A 19272-nucleotide genomic window follows, 5' to 3' on the forward strand; every position below is an offset into this window, starting at 1 on the left:
AAACTAAGGAACCAAATGATGACAAAGGTAAAGGTGTCACTATTTTGGAACATAAAGACAAATATATTGAAGAAAGAAGACAAGACTTAATAAATGATGATGGGTCTTGGATTAAGGTGGCCTCTAAGGTCAATCATCCAAGACACCAAAAAGAGAAGGTTCATGAACATTATGGCCAAGAGAGGGGTAGCTCCTCTAAAGATCCTATGGGGGTGTCTTATGCACCTAATTATGATCAATTGGGAAGAAGGTCAAAACCGTGGCAAGGTTCACTGTATCAACAATCTAATCAAGGGACAAAACCTTTCAACCTTAGATTTGATAAGAATGGTAAAATCAATCTACCATTACACAAACAAAATTGGAAATGAAATAGTTCGTGGGGTACAATGATATCCACCGATAGACATCAACCATCTGTGCAAAATGCATTTGCAGTTTTAAGTGATTATTTCGGGGATATACCCAACATATTGGCATAACGAGAACGTGATCAAGCCAACATCCTAATTAGTGATTGATGAAAATAGTCACATGGAATGTAAGGGGAATTTGTTCTTCGTCTAAGCGATATAGTATGTGCAAAACTGTTTTTATTAGTCAATGGGATGTATTATGTGCAGTAAAACATAAGGAGCATGCTAGGTCTGGGTCGTCTCTTCACTATAAGCAATATCATGTGTTTTATGCTGGGGTCACTGGAGGGTTGTATTCAGGCATAATGCTTATTGTAAGGGACAACTTGAAACCAATAGTGGTTCAAAGAGATGTTCATGGTCGGTTCTTGGTGGTTGAAGTTAATTATGAAGGGAATAAGATTTGGGTGGTAGGTATTTATGCACCAAGTGTTGCGGGACAATGTATCAATCTGTGGAGAGCTTTACATCAAGTTTTACGCCATGGAAGAACTGGTTTTTTGTTAGGTGATTTTAACATGTGTTCAGAGGTGGGTCAATCTACTTCGATGCATGGCCTCATGGATGCTCTTGAACGAGAGGTTTGGGATTTGTTTATGATGGAGGTCTTAAGGTATGATGCATGGACTTGGATTAATGGACATGAGATTGGTTATACTTTTCAATCTGCATGATATAGATAGACTTGGAGTAGATTGAATTGAATCTACATTATGCATGATGAGACATTCTTGCCATCACTTATGACTATGCAAGTGTATAGGGGGATTGGATTATCATATCACTTCCCGATTGTGTTGGACTGCACACATCAAACTATGGATGATTTTAGATCGTTATTGGGAAAACCACCATTGCGGTTTACTTCATCTTTTCTTGGACATAATAACTTTAAACATGCTATGGGACAATTGGTGGAAGAGTTAACTAGACAAGTCAATGTTCATGGTCTTTCATCATGGGATGTTTGTCTCTCTAATATTCAACGCTTTACACGATATTATGGAATTCATCAAGCTTCCATCCGTAAACAAAAGATGATTTTAATCCAACAATTTCTAGACAGATGTAATGCATTGTTGGTGAAATGTCCATTTGATGATGTGTTGTTGGATATTCAAGAGGCATTGCCACATGCTTTACAAGTGTTAGAGGTTTGTAGTTATCAACAATCACGGGTGATGGCTATGAAAAGTGAAGTACATGATCACAATTGTCATTCACATAAGTTTTTCCATGGGTTGCATGCATCTCATGCTAGGATGAATGTGGTATGCATAGAGATTGATGGAACTTTAAATACAAACCCACAAGTGATTATTGATGAGTGTGTTAAGCATTTCAAGAATCTTTTTGGGCAAGAAGGTAATCTAAATGATGACATAACACAAGCGAGATCAATGTTCTTTAACTCAGTTACAATGATTGGTGGGCAACATGACATGTGGACCATGGAGGAGGATATACAAGAGGAGGAGGCTGAATATGTATTGTCACATCTCTTAGTTGATAAAAGCCCGAGTTGGGATGGCATTACGAATGAGTTTTTTAAAGCATTTGTACAAGAACTCAAAGGTCCTCTAACAATGTTATTCCAAGAAGTGTGGAGTTCTGGTAAAATGCCTGAGTCATGGAAAATAGGCCTGGTTAAGCTTATACCAAAAGTGGCATCTCGTATGTCTTTTGCTCAATGGAGACTGATATCATTAATGGGTGGGATGTATAAGATTTTTGCCAAAGTAATTGCAAATAGACTTCAAAAGCTATTGTCGTCTGTGGTTCATCCAATGCAATATGGGTTTATTAAAGGAAGGGATATCTTGCATAATATTTTGAATGTGCAAATGGCAGTGGATTATGCAAAAGAATCCAAACAGCAAATTGTAATGATACGACTAGATATCGAGAAGGCATATGATCATGTAAGTTGGTCTTTTATTAATCAACTCTTGTCCTATATGGGTTTTGGGGAAAGGATGTCTCACATCCCCTTGTTGGTGGGATTAGGTGCAGTCTTACACATTATGTTAAATGGTGGAGTAACTAAAACAATACCATTGGCAAGATCACTTCGACAAGGATGCCCATTGAGTCCATTGTTATTTGCAATTGCTACACACCCGATTTTGGTGAAGATGCATGAGTTGGCAACATATGGGGAAATAGTTGCCATCAGGAAAACAATTGATAGCACAAGCATTGGCCGATGATTCGTTCTTATTTCTCAAAGCGGTACCTGATAATATAGCAAAAGCCATGGAGGTGTGGAATGTGTTTGCATTGGCGTCAGGATTACATATAAATATGCAAAAGTCTATGCTCATTAGATGCACTGTGAGTGATTTGGTGGATCTCGGATGGTGTGGCCAAATATTGGATCAAGGCAATGTGTGTCGGCACTTAGGTTACCCTATTGGTGTTGATATCTCAACGTCTCAAAGTTTGAATTGAATATCGGGGACCATTTTAGACAAATTTATGTATTGGAAGTCTCAAGCATGGCCATTTAGTACTCGTCTCAAAGTGGTACAAGCTATAATGATTCCAATGATTTCTTATTTTTTGCCATTATTACCTTGGACAAAGAAATCACTTGATCAATTAGCTCGTTCACTTAAATATACATTGTGGAAGAAAGAATCAAGATTGGGTATGAGTTGGGTATTATGGAACTATATTTGTACTCCAAAACGGTTAGGGGGAGTTGCATTACTAAATTTGGAGGATCATATGGTGGCTCGAAGATTCAATCTATTGAAAGGTATGTGCATAGGCACCCAACCTTGGGCAGAAATAAATTGTTATTTTGTGGAAAAGGTTGGTATATACCATGGGAAAACCAGAATTAGAACATCGTGGTGGCATGTTGTTAATAATACCTGTGCATTTAAATGTTCAAAATCTATTATGGTCCAGCAATTAGTGCTTTCTTGGCAGCGATGCTTGGAATTATTTCATTGGAGCCCCCTTGAGTGTAGAAAAGATACTAATTCCTTGGTAGCAGAGGTATTGGCATCTTCAAGGCTACTACATTGGGATGGAAAAGAAAGCCTAAATACACAATTTAATCGAATGGCCAAGCTAGGATTGGTAACGGTGGAAGATGGTATATTACAGTCATGTAGGAAAATGATGGCCTTTAGGACAGTTAGAAATAAGTTTCATATACCACGAGGATATGGGTACATTTGGGAATCAATATTGGCATTGCCTAGATTAGTTTTCCCGATTCGAATGTTGTTGGTTGCGGACCCATGGAAAGATTGGTCGTTTGGTATTGGACAATCAATTTTTGTGGTGAACACTAATGATGTATACCATAAGTTGGTTGAAGATAGAGCTTGGTTAGCAACCAAGGTTGCAAACACATGGTATATTACTCGACATGCAAAGTGGTGGACTAGAGTTTTGGATGCAGGATGGGAGTCACATCTTCCGTTTAGTGCTAAGGTGTTTCTTTGGCATGTGATTGTTGGTGGGTTGCCTTTGGCAATGGCTTTAAAACGGCGAAATATTTCAAATGGGACATGTTTTTTTTGCATGGTGGTTGAGGAAGATGCCAGACATAGGTTCATTACATGTCCGGTTGCTAAAGCCATTTGGGTGGTTATATCACAAAATTGGGCATCGATAACAGGAAATATTTTGTCACCTTTTAACAGGGTTTTTATTGATGACGATAAAGGCATGCCTGCACCATCATATAAGGTCGTGTTTGACTACCTTAGGTATTGGGGGATGTGGTTTAATTGGACCATGAGAAATGGGTTCTTGTTTGATGGACTTCATGGGGGGTAACACAACAACTTCGTAGGATGAAAGGGAAATTGATGTGGCAATTTTCGCAACTGTGTTGTTTGGGGACATTGTCCTGAGAGGAGATAGAGGTATGCCATCTAGTTTTTTCCCACGCATTATCACTACTCATGATGTAGTGAAGTGTATTATCATCTTGTTTTAATAACAAAACATTGATTTGCGAAAAAGAAAGAAAGAAAGTAGTGTGCAAGGTCACATACATATTGAATATTGATATGATCCATGCTATTATTTATTCTTCGCCATGTGAATTGGGTTTGAGTTTGGAAAAGAAAGAAAGAAGGGAGGGGTATGTGGGCGAATTTGATAAAACCTGCTCTCCTGCTCCTGCTGCTGCTTTTGCTGTCGAGGAGGGAACAGAAGAAGGAGGGGGGGGTATAGGGTTTTTCTGTCTGTCTGTCTGTCTTAGGGCATTCAAACCCTAACCCTAAACGTTGTGTTTCTCTCTGTTTCCCCTTCTTCTCGGTGCCCATGGTGGACCTCAAGCTTCCAGAGATTAAAGACCTGACCAGGATAGAGAGAATCGGAGCTCACTCTCACATCAGAGGATTAGGCCTAGACGATTCCCTTGAAGCTCGTGATGTCTCAGAGGGGTTGGTGGGCCAAAAACCTGCGAGAAAAGCTGCAGGCATAATCCTTCAGATGATCAGAGAAGGGAAGATCGCAGGAAGGGCTGTCCTTCTCGCAGGACAACCAGGAACAGGGAAAACGGCCATAGCCATGGGCATGGCAAAAGCTTTAGGTGAAGAAACACCGTTTGCCATGATGGCTGGGAGCGAGATATTCTCACTAGAGATGAGCAAAACAGAAGCTCTGACGCAAGCTTTCCGGTCGGCCATTGCAGTTCGGATAAAAGAAGAAACAGAGATTCTGGAAGGAGAAGTGGTGGAGATTCAGGTAGATCGTCCAGCTGTGGCTGGTGGAGCTTCCAAGACAGGGAAGCTAACCCTAAAGACTAGTGATATGGAGACCGTGTATGATCTGGGCACAAAGATGATCGAAGCTTTAGGGAAAGAGAAAGTGCAGAGTGGTGATGTGATCGCGATTGATAAAGGTTCAGGGAAGATAACTAAACTAGGAAGGTCTTTCTCGAGGTCAAGAGATTATGATGCAATGGGACCTCAGACTCGATTTGTTCAATGCCCCGATGGGGAATTGCAGAAGCGAAAAGAAGTTGTTCATGTCGTCACTCTACATGAGATTGATGTAATAAATAGCAGGTTAGTTTTTCCATATATGCTTTTCTTTAATTTTTTTTCTACTTTTATCATGTTTGTTGTTGGGAGGGATGTCACATTTGGACATCTGTGGTTATATTCATAGCATATTCGATCATGTTTTTTCGGGTATTATATTGTTTATTTGGGTATTATATGGTTACGTGCATGCTTCTTTTATCATGTTTGTTGGGGTATTGTATGGTTATACGCTTGCTTACGTTTTATTCCATTTTTGTTGAGGAGGGGTAATAGGCATGCAATCAATTCTGACATATAATCAAATAGAATAGCTAGTTTTCAATAGAAAAGCTTTTTAATGACTTGTTGAGGTGTTATATTAATCCTTCTATCGATATGCACATACTTTAATAAAGTTTATTTCATTCAGTTAGCTCGTTATATCATGCTATCTATCAGTTACATGCACAACTGTTTTCTATGACTTGTTGGGATGTTATGCATATGCATTCTATGATTAGAAACATATACATCTTCATGTTTGTTGGGTTGTTAACAACTATGTTATCTATGGTCACATACATGTTTAGTTGGGGTGCTATATTATGCTATCTACATTGTTGTAGCCTTACCCGAGATTGATGTTGTCATCAACAGTGGATTGATGTTGTATCCTTACCCTAGATTATATTATCCTATCTATAATGTTCGGGAAATTTCTTTTTAGTTATCATCTGGTGAATTTCCTCCTTTTCATTCATGAAATCATTGGAAATGATGAGAGACCAACACACAGTTTTGCTCATACTTTCTGGGGTCTAACATTATGCTATGTATTGTTACATGCATGTTTGACAAAAAGATAGAGTTCAAAAAACTTCTATGCTTATTGATGGCTGAATTTTATCCTTTCCATGCATGATTATGAGAGAACACCACAAATTTATAGGATTTCTCTTGCATGCCATCTATTATTCAGTCTCTGAAACTTTTGACTATCGAATTTCCTTCTCATGCATGATGCCATAGGGAATTATAAGAACAGACCAGTGATTTATAGGAATATATAAAAGGCTGCGTCCGGTGTTTTATGGAAATCTTAATTTTGTTGGTATTATCTTGTTTTATATATGGTTACATTTTGTGTTCAGAAGTTTTTTCTTTTGCTGATTAGTGCTGAGCTCATTCCTTTTCATGCATGAGATTGTAGTAAATTGTCATAAAATTTATAAGAAATTATATTAATTTGTAATTTTTTCTTTACTATCTACATGCAAGAATCTTTCTCTTTCCTGAATGATAAAATCATAGGAAAACATGATTTTTTAATTGAACTATAGAAGCTATACCTTTTTATGGGCAGTTAAAGGAATAAAAACATTGTATTTCTAGGTGTTTCCAGAATCAGTCAAAGGCATCTATTGCTAGTTGAAACAATAGAAAAATTGTGCTCCTGTTTATACTTATGGAATTATTAGAGGTCGAACTCTTCTTCATGGTTAATCAAAGGAACAGAAGCCTTTTATGTCTATTAGTGCTACGGAAATTAGAGGAGCTAGCTTGGATTCATGCCTATTGAAATATATAGTTTTAAAGTTTTTATGGCATTGTAAAACTCTTGTGAAAAAATTATGACAGTAAGTTGAACTGAACACCATTGATAGATGCCTATCACATATACGTACTTTTCATATAAATTAAACATATTTTTGTTTTGTATTGCTATTTGTTGTGCTAGAACTCAAGGATTTTTGGCTTTGTTCACTGGTGACACTGGTGAGATTCGTTCTGAAGTTCGAGAACAGATCAATAACAAGGTTGCTGAATGGAAAGAAGAAGGCAAAGCTGAGATTATACCGGGGGTGCTTTTCATAGATGAGGTACACATGCTAGACATAGAATGCTTTGCTTTTCTAAACCGTGCATTAGAGAACGAAATGGCACCAATTCTAGTGGTTGCTACAAATAGAGGGATCACAAGAATCCGGGGTACAAATTACAAGTCTCCCCATGGTATACCAATTGACCTTCTTGATCGTTTATTGATCATCTCTACTCAACCGTATACAGAAAATGAGATAAGGCAGATTTTAGATATAAGGTGTGAAGAGGAGGACGTGGAGATGACAGAGGATGCACGGTTTTTACTTACAAAGATAGGTGTAGAAACATCACTTCGATATGCTATCCATTTGATTACAGCTTCAGCTCTTGCATGCCAAAAGAGGAAAGGCAAAGAAGTAGATGTTCAAGACGTGAGTAGGGTCTATGAGCTGTTCATGGATGTGAAGAGATCTACTCAGTTTATGATAGATTATGAAGATCAGTTTATGTTCAATGAAGTTCCAGAACTTAATGATGGAGCTAATGCAGCTGAATGAGGCTAATTTCGTGAAATTCAATTTCACATAATTTGGTGGAACTAAAAGCTGATGAATGAAGACTATCAATATCATTTCTTTCATATCCGTGATTAAAGGATGATCTTCGTGTAATTCTTTAATACATCCTAAATGGATTGTGCTGGAAATACTGGTTCCTTGAGATTTTTCTTACGACTAGATGTCATACAAAGTGATCTAAGAATCTCCTTTGGAAGGCACAGGAGACCAATTGGAATGTGTTCGTCAGTTCTTTTGTTTGACCAAACTTTGAAGTTCGCTTCACTGTTGTATGCTGTGATGTTGGGTGATTTGAGCTCACTTTTGAGTGGAATCTTATCTTTGATTAAAGTTTGCATAGCTATTTTAAGTATTGTCTCCAGCAATCCATTACTTAATGGAACCTTCACATGCAGACACAAATGCACACATACCATTTGCCATCAGACATACGACTGCATCGATGAATCTTATATTTATAACTTATATAAGTTAAACCAATATATTGACAAGAGCATGCTTTATTTCTGTACTCTCAATCTTGCTCATTATAGATTCATTTCAATCAATGTTTATTGATTGTTAGTTTTAGGACAACTAAATACCAATTAAAACTAAATATTAATTAGTTGTGACAATGTAAAATCACAATGTACTCAGTATAGATAACTTGCAATTGTCACATGGTCCAAGGTGAATGAGGTTTCACTAGATTTTAGTGTTGGTATTCAGACCCTCTTCATATGCACTCCTCTTTTTTATCTCAAATTTAAATTATCATTCGTTTCTTTTGAGTATTAGGGCATTTAACAACTCTAGGTGTTGCTACATGCATATGTTTCTTGCATAGGTTTGATTATTAATTACTTACATATTATGGTATAACAACTGAAACAATTTAATTGATGGCTATATTTCTAGTTCCATAAGGTTTAAAAGAATATTAGTTATCCTAAAATTTGCAACAGACCCATAACTTATAAGGGCCCATGAATGTGGGAAATTGGAATATGTAAAGGTTTGGGAGCTATGTGAATGGGACAAGCCACCTCACTCATTATAACATCTTTTAGATTGTATTGAGATTCTATTGGTAAGTCAAAGCCCTGATTATAAGGATCCATAATAATCTCAACTTCCAATGTATAGTATACGATCATATTCAACAGGGTTTTATGTTCATCTCTTGTCTTGAGCTTGAGAGTGGTTCCTGAGACTAAGCACAATTGCAACATTATCTTTGTCAATAGTTTTATATATTGCTTATCATCAACAATCAATTCATAATAGTTAAGCCTAGGGAAAACCTTAAGAAAGCCAGATGTGTTTATTTTGCACAGTTGAAACTTAAGTGGGCATCACTTTACTATTAAGTGGTGTCAAGATATAATTGGATGTATGTTTTTTGTAGTGTGGGTTTCTATTATTGGCATTCCCATTCCAATGGGTGTTATGATAGGTCATCCTCTTGTTGCACTTTTGAAGACATTTTGAGTTCTTGAGGTATGTGTTTGGGGTGAAGGCATGTTTGATGACAGATGTAATACATTTGTCTTTGAGGCACATGTAAGGCAATTGAAAGGTAAATTAATACGGTAGTTCTAACTTCGCATTATTCGAAACCTTTGAGATGTTATTGCTTGGAGAGATCCGGTTAGTAAAGAACACGTTTCTTTTTTATAACTAATACAACTCTATTCACCCAACCAAACAAAGACATAATTAGAAGAGGCATACATTTATAAATAGACCTAATTGTGTTTGTAAATTTAAGTGAACCCTCCCTCCCTCATGTATGGAGGACTAAGATGGAGAACAGAGCATGTATGATATATGGGATTTCAACAACAGGTAAAGAAGACATGGCGGATTGATGAACTGCTTCATCTAGTTAATCTACTAGGAGTAAAAGATAAACATACATCATGGCCAAGTTTAGGGAGCCATGGAACCCTAAAGTCTATCAGAAATACGTACTCCTTCCTTGTTTCTCTTGGATTACATTCCTATGCTTGTACAGGTGATATCCTAATCCCTTTGTTTGGCTCGCATGGTAGCTTGATTGAAGCAAATCGAGTCTTTTTCCATGTATGCAATCCATCAATATACTCTTGGAATGCCGTTATACTTGCATATGTGAAACATGGCAAAGGAGACGGAGCATTGAAACTGTATTGCAAGATGCGGAATTTGGACATAGAACCTAATAAGTTCACCATGTCAAGTTTGCTAAAAGCCTCTATATGTTGTTGCTCTGATGGTCTAGAGATTGGAAAGTTACTGCACAATGAGGTGATAGAAGATGGGTTCGGATCAGATGTCATAATAGGAAGTGGTATCATTGATATGTATGCGAATTTCGGAAGGTTAAAAGATGGGGTTAATGTGCTCAATAACCTTCAGAGCCGAAATGTTATCACTTGGGGTGCAGCGATTGCAGGTTTTATTCAACATGAACAAGGGCATGATGCCTTCTGTCTTTTTGATAGAATGCAAAAAGAGAATATCGAGCCTAATGAGTTCATTTTTGCTTGTATGTTGAAAGGATGTTGTTCTCTTGGACTTCTAGGATTTGGGTTCAGCCAGATTCTGCATGGATGGGTCATTGATCGGAGGTTAGAGCTCAATGTCGTTGTTGGAACTACACTTGTCGATATGTATATGAAATGTGGTAGTTTGGATGATGCTAAGCAGACTTTTGATAGTCTTCCCAATCATAATGCTGTGACTTGGGGTGCTGTGATCAGTGGATTTGTTCAACATGGTTACTATCATGAAGCACTACATTTGTTTGAGAAGATGTGCCAGGAGGGTATAAAGCCGGACATATATTCATATTCATGTGTTATGAAGGCTTGTGGATGTGAAGGAGCAATAGGGCAAGGGCGGTATATACATAACCAAATGATTGTATCAGACATTCAATCTGATGAAGCCATCGGAAATGCTCTTGTTGATATGTATGCTAGGTGCGGTAGTATCGAAGAAGCTGAGTTAGAATTAAAGAGATTAAGGACGTTGAATGTTGTGTCATGTTCAGCCATGATTGCTGGTTATGTGCAACATGGACATGGATTCCTTGCACTTCAGCTCTATGACAAGATGCAAGAAAATGGCATAAAGCCTGAGAAATCAGTTTTCTTATATGTGTTGAAGGCATGTGGGACTATAGGGGCAGTGAAGAAAGGTCGACTGATACATAAACAGATAATATACGATGAGATCGAAGGAGATGAGGCGGTGGGAAGTACGTTGGTGGAGATGTATTCAGATTGTGGTAAAATTGAAGAGAGTCGTAAAACATTCCGTGATATGCGAACCCACAATATAGTTGTGTGGGGTTGTATTGTTGCTGGGTATGCAAAACAAGGGAGCTACGAACAAGTAAAAGAGTGTCTTTCGGAGATGAAGGACCAAGGTTTGGCATTCAATGATCTCATTCTTAGTAGTGTTTTAGCGACATGTACTCAGGCAGGTCTACTCCATGAAGGTTATTTGTGCTTCAAATCGATGAGTGATGATGGTGTTTCCCCCAAAATGGAACACTATTGCTGTATGATCGACCTTTTAGCTAGATCCGGATACTTCAAAATGGCTGATGACCTTCTTCAAACAATGGATGTATTGCCAGATTTGCACGCGCTGATGTCTGTGTTAACTTGTTCTTCAATGCATGGTAATATAGACGTTGGTAAACGATGCTTCGAAGGAATTGTTCGATTGAACCCAAATGATGCGTCTGGCTACGTCCACATCAGCAAAATGTTATCCACTAGTATAATGCAAGACTATATATTATTTGGTGAATGAATCTTTTAAGTAGATGCTCAAATAGAATGGATTCTCTTACACAAGTAGATTTGAATCACTAAAAAAACAGCAAAACGATACATCAAAATGATTTGAAATCTTATTTTTTAGTGCATGAAAAACAAGACTATATTAGAAAATAATGATATGCATTTGTTTGGTGTGGCAGGATTGGTGGAGCACCATCTTTGAGCTTTGTCAGGATCAATTTCAGTAGTCCATTCTGCTTTGTTTTACTCATTTTAGGCCCGATAGCTAAGTGTGCGCAATTTCTGCATACACATTTTAACCAGGGGAAGCATATACTCTCATTGAACCAGAACATATTGACTAGATGGGATTCAAATCCTTATGGTTATTGATTCTTTCCATACATCAGTTTACATTTTTGGAACATTAGCAAATATTGAAGTTGATATCAAGTTTCGTAGATTGTTTCGGCTTAACGTCAACTTAGAAACCTTACAATGCTAAATTTATATGATTCTATCAAATCACATTACCTTCGAAAAAATACTAAGAGTGATATTCACATTCTCGAAAAGCTAACCAAAGAACAAGAATACTGATATATAATTGTTATAGAATTCTTGAGGTTCGGAAAAGTTTAGGCATTGCAATGAAGCCAAGGTTGGGAATATGCACACAGCAATGTCAAAATAGAATTCGTGGGGATGTCTAAAGCCAATGCATTCACATTGTTTCAATGTTTTTCTAGCTAGGTCTAAGGGGTTGACTGTTTGTCTACATGATGTGGGTGGAAGTTAGAACTTTGGCTTTGCAACTAAATAGGATGTGCCCAACTCTCACACCCTAGGCCAACTCATACACCAAGCTTACGAAATCTCTTGATTCTTTGAGGGAACTTCCTTGTAGTTCCCATTACTCTATCTTTGACTAGGGTTGACATCAATCATCATGCACTCGGATCATGATTTAAATATTGTACTACATGCATCCTCATTGGAATGCAATATTGCGATGAATCCTTCATCAAATTAGCATGTTGTTGTTATGAATTGTTCTTGAGCAATGAATCTAAAACAACAAACCTCTTGAAATTTTCACCATATTAATCTACTAACAACTCTTATACCAAGCCCTCCATCATAGTGTGAAAGGGGCTCTCAGAGCATCCAAGATATATAATGATTTACAAACACAGGCATACATATTTATAGGATAAAAATTGCGAAGCAACAACCCTCTATTCGTTACTACTGTCTCAGGGCCTTCTTGAGGTTGTATAGACTCTTCTTGAGTTGGCAAACTAGACTTTCTTTTCCCCAATACCATTAAGCTCTCATTGTTTTTTACAAACATACGCTAGTCAACCATGAAAAGAAAGAAAGAGGAATTCATCCAAGTGCTCAAGCAAAAGGACAAGGAATGAATCGATTGTTTATTTGCTCGACTAGTGCATGGAAGTAACCAAGGAAGATGGGGATGGATGGACTGATCATGTATGTATGTATGTATGTATGTATGTATGTATATGAATGTATGTGTATGTATGCATGTATGTATGTGGATGTATGTAAATTTGTAATGGTAATGAATGGGTGTTGGCTTGATCAAGGTGCAACGACGGAAACGTGAGAATTGAAGAGAGATACAGGGGTATTTGGGGAAATACAGAATGTGCACGTTTATTTAGTTAGAGCTTCAGGGCTATGGCGATGATGAGGTCCATCTGCTTCCTGCAGAAACGGAACAGAGTATGGATCACGTTTCTACCTTACCGTTGGATAATATTTACTGTTGAAGCCTCCAGATGGAATCTCCATCTTCGTTTCATCCACATGAATAGGTTATGTCGTCTTCTCCATTCCAATTTCAAGCTACGAAATCCGTCAGTTGAATTAAGGTTTCTATCTCCATCAGCTGAAGATTTCAGAAGCATGCTTCACAAATGCAGAAAAGAAAGGAAATTACCATATGCTTTGCGAAACCGATCTCTTCTTTTCCAGAAGGTCCTACAAAAAAAATCTTTCTGTTTCGGATAGCATATTTTTTTCTGAATTTAGAAGCAGTATGATGCTCAACAAATGTTGGTTATGATGGTTTATCAAAACGAATCATCTTGGGATACCCTCATCAAAGGACACATTCATCGAGGGAGTACACAATTTGCACTCAATTTGTACAGGAAAATGCAAAAGGATGGTTCAATATATCCCTCAGAACGCACATTTGTAGCATTACTTAAAGCTTGTACAAAACAAAGGGACTTGAAATTAGGGGGTTTATTACATGCTGAGGCTCATAAAGCGAGGTTACTAGAGAAAAACCTTTATGTTGGAGCCACTTTAATTGATATGTATGCCAGGTGTGGGTTCCTTTGTAAAGCACAAGAAGTATTTGATGAACTTCATATGCGAGATGTTGTCTCTTGGAATGCATTAATCTCAGGATATGCTGACCATGACTGTGGAGAGAAATCTTTGATGTGTTTTGAACATATGCAAACTGAGGGGCTCTATCCGAATGCTATCACATATGTATGTGTTTTGAAAGCTTGTAGTAGCATAAGAGCAATAGAGATGGGCCAGAAAATCCATGCTGACATCGAGAAAAATGGTCTCCTGCAAACAAACCTTTTTATTGGCAATAGCTTGGTCGATATGTATGCCAAATGCAGATTGCTTTCAAAAGCTAGAGGTGTTTGTGAAAAACTTCGGGTCCGAGATGTGATATCATATAATACACTCATAGCAGGATATACAGAACATGGACATGGTGAGGAGGCACTTGAGCTTTATACAAAAATGCAGCTTGAGAATATTTCACCTAATGTTATCACATATATCTGCACCTTAAAATCTTGCACGATGATCGGAGCTGAAGAAAAAGGCCAAGAAATGCATGTAGAGTTAGCAAGGCAAGGTTTGTTGGCGAAAAACCTTGTTATTGGAAATGCCTTGGTGGACATGTATGCAAAATGTGGTTTACTTGCCAAAGCACAAGAGACTTTCAATAACCTTGGAGTGTGGGATGTGGTGTCTTGCAATGCACTTATCAATGGATACGTGGAATTCGGTTGTGCTGATAAGGCGCTTGAATATTTCCACCTATTGCTAAAGGAAGGCATCTTGCCAGATGCAGTCACATATATTTGCACCTTGAAGGCGTGCAGTATCATTAAAAACATGGGTCAGGGTCAAGAAATACATGCTGAGATTGTAAAAAGGGGTCTATTTCAAAGCGATGTTGTTTTAGGAAATGCATTGCTGGATATGTATGCCAAATGTGGCTTTCTTCATGATGCCAAGAGGATATTTGACTTGCTCCTGATTCGAGATGAAATTGCATGGAATGTATTGATGGAAGGATATGTTGATCATGGGCATAGCAAGGAAGTATTAACTTGTTTCAAAGCTATGAAGCTAGATGGTGTGCGTCCAAGCCCAGTTACGTTTGTTAGTGTCTTGAAAGCCTGTGGTGACTTGAAAGATACAGGTAAGGGTGATGAAATCCATGCTGACATTATTAGGCATGGACTATTGCAAACTGATTCTTTTCTTGGTAGTGCCCTCATTGATATGCATATCAAGCAGGGGTTACCTGCAAGAGCACAAGAAGTATTCGATAAACTTGTTGTTCGAGACACAGTCATGTGGAATATAATAATCGCTGGATATGTTGAACATGGGCAGAGTAACGATGCACTTGTGTGTTTTGAACAAATGCAACTAGAAACTATACCTCCAGACTCTGTGACTCTGGTTTTGAGCTTGAAGGCTTGTGGTAGTATAGGGGCCAATGAAAATGGTCGTCTAATACATTTCGAGATCACTAAGAAAGGATTGACTGAAAGGGGCAATGTAGGCAATGCCATGATAGATATGTATGCCAAATGTGGCTTGCTTATGGAATCAGAAAAAGTGATACAGGACCTCCAAATCAAGGATGTGGTTTCATGGAATGCATTACTAGCAGGGTATGCTCAACTTGGTGAGAGCAGAAATGTTTTCTACACATTGAATAGAATGTTCGAAGAAGGTATAAATCCAGATGCTGTTACTTTCATTAGCATCCTTAAAGCATGCAGTCATGCTGGCCTCTTTCGCAAGGGTTGGATGCTATATGAGAACATGACCAAGGTCTATGGCATTGATCTAACTGCAGAGCACCATAATTGCATGATTGAGTTGCTTGGGTCCTCTGGTAACTTAAACAAGGCGGTGTCAATGATAGAGAAGCTGCCCTCTCACCCAAACCTTCTTGTATGGGATAGTGTGTTAAATGCTTGTAGGAAGTGGGGGAATGCACACCTTGGAAGGAAGGCTTTTGAAAATGTAGTGCAATCAGATTCACATGATGCTGGACCATATATTTTGATGTCTTACATTTATATGGATGCCGGCATGCAAGAGGAAGCAAGTCAGATTCAAGCAATGAGGCGAAGAAAAACAGAGAGCTTGCACGAGATGAGGGAATAGTCTCAACACCAAGTCTTGGGGTGTATTGTCCAAGGGTAGGTAGGTACATTATTAAACGACAAAAGGTGGAAAAAACTACAAAGAAGATTTGCACCACACATTTGTGATGTCTATCAATGATGGAAATCAAATGGCATTGGTGTCGTCATCGTTAAGTTCTAGGGAAAATGCAAATTCTCGTAAGCCAACACAAATATTGACTCAATATCTCAGACTTTATATGATTCCCAAAATGAACTCCTGATACTTTGCCTACAATAAGGGCTCAAGTTATATTGAGTACAAAATGTACTCCATGTATATTGGCTAGAAAATGGACTTCATGTATTTTGGCTACAACATGGGCTTCCCCCATTTGCGCATTTTGTGCTACACTATGGAAATGGGTAATTTTGTTACCATCTACAAAGATATAAGTAAAAATAAAAGAAAAACAAAATAAAAATGGAAGTCGGATTGCAAGAAGTTTATTTAGTTCAACAAAGTGGCTAAGTCCATGGGAGTGAAAAATCATTACTTCCACTAAGAACATTATAAGTGTAACACAAGAAAACTCTCCACTCCCAATAAACCCTTTTGTTTTTTCCCTTTCCACTTACGACTTAATGAGCTATTTTGGTGAGTCCATTGAAGCTTGCAATGGGTATAAAGAATTCTTAAATTCTAGAACTTCTTAGGATTAAGCGAAACTAGATGAATGATACGGAACAATACTATACACAAGAGTACAATTCTTATATGATTAAGTAAGCTCACATAAATTTGTGAATGATCATTTGGTTCAAGTATGGGGAATCCAACCCACCGTAAGTGATCACACCTATAAAGTGCACTTGGTTTATTGAATAGTACAATACATCAACGGGGTGATTCATTCATTGACTATTTACATTAATACTTATATAGAATAAGTAGATTTTCATGCAGTGAATCTTTGTACCATTGATGTAATACTAGGTTATCCTTGGTTCTTTAATAAAAACTCTTCTTTATCTATTGATTGGCTTCACCATTCAATAACTTTTACACTAAACGATTATAATCATTTTATTCAATGTGTTAAAATACAATCTTCTTTGATTGTTTCCTCTCAATAAGTATCCGAGTTGTCTTATTCTACTTTATTCTATTGTGTACTTGATCTAGACATTCAAGTTTATAATATCATTAGTGTCACAGATCATTTATCTTATTTTGAACAATAACTACTCGATAAAATCTTAAATGAATTTTATGATGTTTTTCCAAGTGAACTACCGCATGGGTCGCCTCCTAAACATAATATAGACCATCATATAGATCTTTTCCTTAGGGTTGCACCAATAAGTATACCTCTGTATCGATGAAGTCGATCCAAAGAGGATGAGTGTACGGAATAACGCTCGGCCACAACCGAGTCTCAAACTCACAATGGAAGAAATAAACAGAAAGTAGCCATGCACTTACACAGACAACAGAGACGACACCAAATGTTTACATGGAAAACCCTAATTGGGAAAAACCACGGGAGCCCACAGACTCCAACTATCACAATGAGAGGAAGGGAACAATGGGAGACTCAGAGGCAATGACCTCGAGCTCTATCTTCGCCTACCGGCAGTTACAACCGAAAAGCTTTTTGTATCGCTCTTCTCTCTTTGTCTCTCTCTCTCTCTTGTTGTCTCTCTACACTCTGTACAACAATAATGATAACAACCTTATGGAACATTGTTGCCCTAGTTATATTTATACTTATATAACTTTGGGACTATTTACAAATATGACCTCAACGGTTACTAATGTCTGGCAAATACCAACCGGATCCATCTGGTCCGGTTCTTTCCTTTGGTTTGTCCGATCCAGCTTGTCCGGTTCTCATCCGGAGGAACCGAATTCCCAACAAACTCCCCCTTAACTCCGGTATGGGATGTCTTGTCAATTCGATTTGTTTCCGGCACACACCCAACTTCTCTGTTGACACTTGGTCAACATGTCCGACCCATTCTCCTATGTGTAGATCTTCGTCAATGAAAACTCTTTATCTTGTACTTTCTCCAGGAGCTAGTTGTATCTGCTCTAGATGTGCTTGGTCCGGGAATGGTAGGCCGCGTTCTTTGCGAGGTGGATGGCACTCTGACTGTCACAATAGAACTAGAATTCCCCCTGTCGGGTCCCTAGCTCTCCGATGAAGTCCTTCATCTAGATTACCTCTTTGTCGGCTTCTACAACCGCCATGTATTCCGCTTTCGTTGTCGATAATGAAATGGACTTATGCAGCCTCGACTGCCACGATACGGCTCCCCTTGCATATGTCATGACATATCCAGATGTAGACTGGTTGGTGTTCGCATCAGCTGACATGTCCGAATCGGTGAAGCCTTCCAATAGGGGTTTACCAGAGCCGAACTGGAGGCACATGCTCGAGGTGCCTTTCAGGTATCGGAGTATCCACTTGACCGCGGCCCAGTGTTCTCTTCTTGGATTGGTCATGAACCAGCTCACCACTTTGATTGCATATCTGATATCCAGTCAGGTACACACCATAGCGTACGTGAGGCTTCCGACTGCGGAGGCATACGATATCTTCATCATTTCGGACTTCTTTGCCTTTGTCTTCGGACTCTATCTTCTGGATAGTTTGTAATTTGCCGGAAGTGTCGACCTGACCGACTTAGCATTTGACATGTTGAACCTTTGAACCATCTTTGTCACGTACTTCTCCTGTGACAACCACAACTGCTTCTTCGTCCGGTCCTGGACTATGTACATCCCCAATATCTGTCTCACCAGACCCAAATCTTTCATTGAAAAGGTCTGGTTCAAGGCCTTCTTCAGATTCCCGATCTTGGTTCAGTCCGGTCCGATGATCAACATGTCATCCACATAGAATAGGAGTATCAGGAAGTTGCCTCCGTCAAATTTCTTCACGAACACGCAGTGGTCGGCCTACGTCTTGTGGTATCCTTGGTCGGTCATGAAGGAGTCGAACTTTCGGTACCGTTGCCAGGGAGCATGCTTCAGTCCGTATAAGCTCTTCTTCAATTGGCATACTAGGTGTTCCTTCCCTTTCTTGACAAATCCCTCTGGCTTTTGCATGTAGATCTCTTCTTCGAGGTCACCGTGCAGGAACACCATCTTGACGTCTCCTCGAGGTTCGTGCTTGACGCAATGCTCAACACAGTCCAGATGGATGTCATCTTGACTACTGGGGCAAAGATCTCGTCGAAGTCCACTCCCTTTTTATGTT

The 19272-nt window shown here is 38.5% G+C and overlaps 3 protein-coding genes across 3 annotated transcripts; all 3 read left to right on the plus strand.

The window, feature by feature from the left end:
* The first annotated feature begins 4641 nt into the window (after nt 1-4641).
* Nucleotides 4642-8164, plus strand: LOC147857663 (uncharacterized). Its single transcript, XM_087327528.1, has 2 exons — nt 4642-5455; nt 7152-8164. The coding sequence occupies exons 1-2, from the start codon at nt 4707-4709 to the stop codon at nt 7792-7794; spliced, it is 1392 nt and encodes a 463-aa protein (XP_087183654.1). The 5' UTR covers nt 4642-4706; the 3' UTR covers nt 7795-8164.
* A 1423-nt stretch (nt 8165-9587) lies between these two features.
* On the plus strand, nt 9588-11699 carry LOC147857664 (pentatricopeptide repeat-containing protein At1g74600, chloroplastic-like). Its single transcript, XM_087326705.1, has one exon. It carries the CDS (start codon nt 9628-9630, stop codon nt 11602-11604), a length of 1977 nt encoding a protein of 658 aa, XP_087182831.1. The 5' UTR covers nt 9588-9627; the 3' UTR covers nt 11605-11699.
* Nucleotides 11700-13229: 1530 nt separating this feature from the next.
* On the plus strand, nt 13230-16385 carry LOC147857665 (pentatricopeptide repeat-containing protein At2g39620-like). Its single transcript, XM_087327851.1, has one exon. The coding sequence runs from the start codon at nt 13653-13655 to the stop codon at nt 16044-16046; it is 2394 nt and encodes a 797-aa protein (XP_087183977.1). The 5' UTR covers nt 13230-13652; the 3' UTR covers nt 16047-16385.
* The last annotated feature ends 2887 nt before the right edge of the window (nt 16386-19272 follow it).

The sequence above is a fragment of the Azolla caroliniana genome, unplaced genomic scaffold, assembly GCF_043228905.1.
Source record: "Azolla caroliniana isolate FFs.n. ecotype wild unplaced genomic scaffold, voAzoCaro1.0.p SCAF_11, whole genome shotgun sequence".
Lineage (NCBI taxonomy): Eukaryota > Viridiplantae > Streptophyta > Polypodiopsida > Salviniales > Salviniaceae > Azolla > Azolla caroliniana.

Coding starts and splice junctions, on each gene's coding strand:
- LOC147857663 (XM_087327528.1), top strand. CDS start 4,707: ATGGTGGACCTCAAGCTTCCAGAGATTAAAGACCTGACCAGGATAGAG. Junction 5,456..7,151: donor ATTGATGTAATAAATAGCAG/GTTAGTTTTTCC, acceptor TTGTTGTGCTAG/AACTCAAGGATTTTTGGCTT.
- LOC147857664 (XM_087326705.1), top strand. CDS start 9,628: ATGGGATTTCAACAACAGGTAAAGAAGACATGGCGGATTGATGAACTG.
- LOC147857665 (XM_087327851.1), top strand. CDS start 13,653: ATGTTGGTTATGATGGTTTATCAAAACGAATCATCTTGGGATACCCTC.